The sequence below is a fragment of the Haliotis cracherodii genome, unplaced genomic scaffold (genome assembly GCF_022045235.1).
Source record: "Haliotis cracherodii isolate W230 unplaced genomic scaffold, xgHalCrac1.p SCAF_7, whole genome shotgun sequence".
Taxonomy (NCBI): domain Eukaryota; kingdom Metazoa; phylum Mollusca; class Gastropoda; order Lepetellida; family Haliotidae; genus Haliotis; species Haliotis cracherodii.
In genome coordinates, this window is record NW_027266330.1 from 22,843,190 (window position 1) to 22,849,890 (window position 6,701).

General features: G+C 42.9%; 1 protein-coding gene across 1 annotated transcript; it reads left to right on the top strand.

Annotated features, from left to right (window-relative positions):
• The first annotated feature begins 296 nt into the window (after window positions 1-296).
• On the top strand, window positions 297-6,701 carry LOC139447954 (flavin reductase (NADPH)-like). Its single transcript, XM_071229457.1, has 4 exons — window positions 297-485; window positions 1,742-1,943; window positions 4,561-4,722; window positions 6,157-6,701. Exons 1-4 carry the CDS (start codon window positions 339-341, stop codon window positions 6,297-6,299), a joined length of 654 nt encoding a protein of 217 aa, XP_071085558.1. The 5' UTR covers window positions 297-338; the 3' UTR covers window positions 6,300-6,701.

A 6,701-nucleotide genomic window follows, 5' to 3' on the forward strand; every position in this document is an offset into this window, starting at 1 on the left:
TTCCCGATATGGGTACAATGTGTGAAACCCATAAAACCTGACTCGACGCTATGTAACTGACTTATTTTCCAAAGCAACGATAAAACCAACTCACTCATTCTCTCACGCAACATGTTACATATTATCTTCGCTAGACGTCTTGTTATCTTTGAGTACATTCCACCGACACTCATATTGACCTGGACCCGTTGAACACACAGAACATTAACTGAAAGACTTTCACCAACGAGCTACGTAGTCTATATCAATCAAAGGGAGACAACTGGCATTAAGTAGTGAATATCTAGTCACGCACATTGGACGAGGTGGCTTGAGTCCTCAGACGGGTATGTCCGCAGATGTCTAAAATCATGAAAATTGCAATATTTGGTGCCACGGGTCCAAGCGGCACTCTGCTAGTGGAGGAGTGTCTAGGGAGTGGACACAGCGTTGTGGCACTGGCCAGGAACCCAGACAAACTAACGATCAAACATGAGAACCTCACGGTGAGTACAAGTGTACCGACATATCTGCCATTCACCGACCCGTGAGACTCGGGGTTGAAAGACTGAAATATGTCCCCAACAAACTATGCTGGGACCCGTGAAGATCCGGAGTACCATAGGTCGTCAACAACCCATACTTGCAGTAAAAGACGACCTTGATTGTCGTAAGAAGCGACTAAAGGGATCGGGTGGTCAGGCTCGCTGACTTGGTTGATGCGTGTCATCATATCCCAATTGCCTGGATCGATTATGTCAATCACTGGATTGTCTGGTCCAGACTCGATTTTTTACAGACCGCCGTCATATAGCTGAGTGCAGCAATATATGTGAGTATCAAAGTACTTAATCATATATTTTGCTGAATATGGTAATTAATACTTTTTATACTTATTGCTCCCAATCGCTCTGACCCCACGGGGATTCCGGCCTCCATGACCCCCGCTTGTTAAATATGATCAGGTGATCAGACTCGACGACAGGACTGATTGCGTATCACTGTTGCTGACTGTGAATCGCATGACTTCCGTCATAGATTGCCTGGTCTAGACTCGACTGACGATGTGGCGGAAATATTGCTGACTGTGCAGTTTTACAACATGCACCCTCTCACGCGCAATTCTCACATTCGCCTAACCGTATGATTGTAATACGTGAATATTCATACAAGGGATAGCGATACATGAAATTCGGATGAACCAATTACAATACACAAGCAGTTCTTTTTGTGAACACACAACAACATGTCTGTTTGTGTGAACATATTGTTACGAGAGACAATAAGTGAACAAACATGGAGAGTCTGAAATATTTCACATATACACATTCGATGCTACCCAGAAAGCCACATACACACTCAACCGCTTCTAGGACAATGACTATGGCGGAAATCTTTGCTTTATATGATAATTATCAATATATGACCATTCACGAGGCCACTGGACTCGGTCAATATCAGTTTCTTTGGTCCATAAAATATGAAATTGCCCGAATTGTGGTCAGTAATTGTATAATTACACAATTTGAAAAACAAGACTATTTCGAATTCAAAAATAATTGAATCAGATGTTACGGGAAGTCACAGGATATGATGCACGACAAGCCTTGCCTTACGCTCTCTCTGATTCGCTGAAAATAGTTCTCTCCTTCGAGTCCATTGGCTTAATCATGCAGGGCAATATCGTGTTTTATGGAAGGTCATGTGACAATGCAAACAAACAAATGCTTCTTTTCGGTCTCACCTTAAACGTGTATTTCAGGTCGTGAAGTCGGACATACAGACCCAGGAGGAGCTGGTATCCCCGCTGACGGGATGTGACGCCGTCATGTCGTGTTTGGGGTCCAGGCAGTCAATCTGGTCCACCGTCACGCTCTACACGGACACTGTCAAGGTCATCACGGGCGCCATGAGGACGGCTGGCGTCAGCAGATTCGTGGCAATGGCGTCCTGGGGAACTAAATGTATGCGTGAGGAGCAAAACTAAAGTAATCACAATTTGTCAGGAATTACAGAATGTGCCACGAGCATATATTTTTAGTAAAAACCTAAGGCCAATTTATTTTCAGTAAACTACGTTTATAACGATCACACATAAAACGAACTGACGGATTTAACATACTGCCCAAGGGACGCAACTCTGCCCGTGCCCGCTCAGCAATCGAGTGAGTGAGTTGGGTTTAACGCCGCTTTTAACAGTATTCCAGTTATATCACGGCGTGTCAGCTTAATGTGTGAGGAAAGCCCGAAGTGATGCAGGTCTCAGACGTTTGCCACTTCGGTGAAACCCACGAGCACGGGTATGGTGCTGACAAACCTAGAAACATAATCGGGGCGAACCGGGATTCGAACAAACAATCATAGGTTTCTGGCGTGCCCAAGGGACGCAACTCTGCACAGCGAATCGCGGCGCCCTAGACGACTGGGCCCCCCGTGCCCCCTCAGCAATTGAGGGTACATAATATGCACGTGTGTTACTCCGTGAGTCAGTTGGGTGTAGCAGTGCTTTGTACAATATGAAGAGAGGAATGTCCGAGAAACTCGCCATTCCTTGAAGCCGATGGAACTCAGCCCATTGTTTTAAAGGAATAGAGGGTTACGAGGATATGTCCCTGCTAAACATTCTTTTGTGAAATATTTGGAAAAATATATCGGAATCTTTGTGATCTTGATTTTTGCGTGTTGCACGTGCCTCTATTTCCGTCGCTTGTTGATCTCTATAATACATGGTACAAGGCTTTTAATAATTTCGCAGCGTGCTCTTTGAAACGACTCTTATCTTTAGCGCTTTTAGAAATAAAATGTACATAATATAGAAAATATATAGTCCCAAACAAAGATATATAAACTGGCGGCATAAATAAAGCATACACCAATGTTTGATGGTGACTAAAAGTGAAAAGCTATTCAATGGTGATGCATTTTATACGGGTATCATAGTCGTGTTTTGGATATAATGTTTGCAGTGGTCAGACTGTTTTCAGCCAAGTTTGGTTTGGTTTGGTTTGGTTTGTTGTTTAACGCCGCACTCAGCAATATTCCAGCTATATGACGGCGGTCGGTAAATAATCGAGCCTTGACCAGACAATCCAGTGATTGATATCATGAGCATCGATCCACGCAATTGGGATCTATGACCTGCATCAAACCAAGTCAGCGAGCCTGACCACCCGATCCCGTTAGTCGCCTTTTACGACAAGCATAGTCGCCTTTTACGACAAGCATGGGTTGCTGAAGACCTATTCTAAGTAACGTTTTGATAACAATTGCACTCTTTGGTCAAATATCATTTTCAACAGTATACTTTCTTTTGCCCGACAGTTTATATTTACAAGGTTTTAAGTTTTTCTAATAAAAAGTTCATCTACTCGCTTTAACTTAGACATCGTATTTAGTAATATGCTGAAACACATATCTATTACATTCTTGTAGGGGGGCGGTCGGGTAGCCTAGTGGTTAAAGCGTTCGCTCGTCACGCCGAAGACCCGGGTTCGATTCCCGACATGGGTACAATGTGTGAAGCCCATTTCTGGTGTCCTCCGCCATGATATTGCTGGAAAATTGCTAAAAGCGGCGTAAAACCATACTCACTCACTCACATACATCTTGTAAGTATTATACAAATAGTTGAAAGTACGAAAAAGTTAATTTCATACCGACCTATCATGTGCAGCCGAAATCGTCTATTATACGTCCGCAACTTGAGTGACAAAATGAGTGATAGAAATTTCGTCTATTCAAAGTGTTCATTAATTGAACTAATGTTGTTTCAAGACTCAAATGAGACGCCTCCGTGGTCTAGTGGTAAAGCGTCCGCCCGGAGTGCGGAAGGTCCGGAGTTCGATCCCCGGCCGCGACATACCAAAAGACGTTAAAGATGGTACTTGTTGTTACCCTGTCTGGCCCTCGGCATTAAGGGGCTAAAACAAGGACTGGTCGGCTCAGAGTCAGTATACTGCATCAGTTCGGACTAGTACAAGCAGCCACACAAACACACACACGTACATGCACGTCGCTATATAAGTGCAATAATCTTGGACGCGACGTTAAACCAACCCCATTTCACCTCACCACACCTCAAGACTCAAATGTTCTCAGCGGATCGTCGATACGGAGATTTTACCACGGGGACTATCACTCTTTTACCTCATTATTAGCTCGTAATTATTGCTTTAATTCAACTATCGACATATTTAGCAAATACTTTTTATCAAATTAAACTACATATGGACATTTTGAAACGGAAACGACTTTAAAGTTAGCCAACGAGAGGTTATTTCGAAAATGGCTTGAGTGTAGGCTATGTGTTTACAATGCAGGGCGCTTTAAAATGTTTGCAACATTATTTGTTTGTTTTGCGAGATATGATCAATATTATCAATATGTGCTGCTGCCGATGCTGCCAAAAAGATATTCCCCCCGTTGACGTATTTCCGTCACAAGTCTTCCAGCCTTTATCTGTGGCCCGATGACCATCTTTAGTTTAGTATTTTACATAATGTCAAATACAAGTCCCGATGCAGTATCTATGTAACTATTCACTTTTTATCAATGGTGATGAGGATTACCCCTTCTGTGCAGATGAAGCAGGTCTGCCGTTTGTGATCAAGTGGATCCTGCGTCCCCTGATTCTGAAGAATATCCTCCTCAACATGGGGCAGATGGAGGATTATCTGGCGGAGTGCGGGGACATCGACTACACCGTGGTCAGAACTGCCCAACTCACGAAGGATGAGTCAACGGGTAGGCAATTCAGTTGTGCTTATTGCCGAACTGTAGTTTTCCAAATATTGAGGAGGAAGCGACTAATCGATATCAAATTGTATCCCTAATTGAACATTGATTGACTCTAATAACTATAACGCTACCCATTTCTCATTTTCTTGCTCAGCTTCCTCGGGAGATGGCAGAAAATTTGAAAAAATAGAAAATAATAAAAACATGCTTTTGGTTAAGAATACAACAGTTGGCTGGGACGCTGTCTGTTTAAGATATACATATAAGAAAATATAATCACAATGTAATCGTTTTTGTGCATTCGAAATGCAAGGGGGTTGGGAACTTTAGACACGGTAAAAGAGGGGTTTTAAAAATATTATAAAATACAAAGCAATAGACACTGCCAGGTTAATTCCCTTTTTTGAATATCCTTCATATATACGACAGCGGGTGACATAGAGGCCTCTTAAGACTCGGGATGGATGGAAACACACACAGACGTACAGCTGAGTTATCATACACATATTCAGCTCTCAATGTGATTCCTTACTTTAGAATTGGCCTCCAGGAGACAACGTCTCAGCTGGCCGTATACCCGTGAAGATCCAGGTTACCTATGCTTGCCGTTAAAGGCGACTATGCTTGTAAGAGGCGACTAACGTTATTCGCCTCTTACGACAAGCATGGTTGCTGAAGGGCAATTATAAGCCGGATCTTCAAGGGGATCGACATGAAATGATGTACTGGGGTCTTTTTCTCCCCAACTAAGATTTAAATATTTATGAGATGTTAACGTTCGTATTATGTCTTTTTTTATCAAATAAATAACGTGTTTGACCTTCGCGAACACCTGGTGTCGAAGTGGTAACGGTTCAGCTCCACCTTTGATGATCTACATGGGACTGGACGTGACTGATTGTATCGAGATACGAATAGTTAGCATGGGGAAGTAGGGTAGCCTAATTGGTCAAGTGTTCGCTCGTCACGCTGAAGACCCGGGTTCGATTCCAATCGATTCCGATGGAAATAATTTGTTAAGCCAATTTCTAGTGTCCCCCGTCGTAATAATACTCAAATACTACCAAAAAGCGGCGTAAAACCACACCATGTAACATGGTATTTCTCAGTACCCCTAAGTTGAATATTGTCATTAATACTTAAGGGGCGGTCGGGTAGCCTAATGGTTTAAGCGTTCGCTCGTCACGCCGAAGACCCTGGTTCAATTCACGACATGGGTACAATGTGTGAAGCCCATTTCTGGTGTTCCCCGCCGTGATTATGCTGGAATATTGCTAAAAGCGGCGTTAAACCATACTCACTCACTCACTCACTCATGAATACTTAATTGGTCTTTTTGACACCCGTTACATTTCTTGCCATAGATTTGAAGGTTCTGGAATACTATTAATGTTAAAATGCATTCCTATGTTTTTCTATACAATATAATGATCTCTCCAGGTCGTGAGGTAACAGGTGTGGATGGCCAGTTCGTCCCTGATGCAGCGGCAAGGATTCCCCGCCGTGATGTCGTCAGGTTCATGATGAGGTGTGTCGTCAACGGCGAGTGGATGAAGAAGTGTGTTTCAATCGGAATCAAGTGACCCCATTCCCACTAACATTCAAAGGGTCAAACGACTATGACTGCAAAATAAAATCCATATAGTTATTAAAGGATTACTAATGGGTTCCAGTGAACTTATCACACCACATCCTGGTTTGATATAAGGATGCCAGCATACCGTGATGGACAGACGCTGGTTCTCCAGCTATTGTTTCCCTGATTCAACAACCAGACAAACTCCATCAAGACATTCGGCTCACGTCAATCACACACGTCTTCTCGAACAGCACTTGAAGGAATCCATATTGGATTTACTAGTGTCACTAGTTCACGTGGCTATCACATTACACAATACAATCTGGCGGCAGTCGTGACCGTCAAACAATCTTTTTCGATATTAAGTTGTATCCCTAATTGAACATTAAAAGTTTTCTCAAAATTG

What these genes read in the sequence shown, in the direction of transcription:
- LOC139447954 (XM_071229457.1), top strand. Translation starts at nt 339, where the DNA reads ATGTCTAAAATCATGAAAATTGCAATATTTGGTGCCACGGGTCCAAGC. An exon ending in GGCGTCCTGGGGAACTAAAT is followed by an intron (nt 1,944 to 4,560) that starts GTATGCGTGAGG and finishes CCTTCTGTGCAG; the next exon opens with ATGAAGCAGGTCTGCCGTTT. An exon ending in CACGAAGGATGAGTCAACGG is followed by an intron (nt 4,723 to 6,156) that starts GTAGGCAATTCA and finishes TGATCTCTCCAG; the next exon opens with GTCGTGAGGTAACAGGTGTG.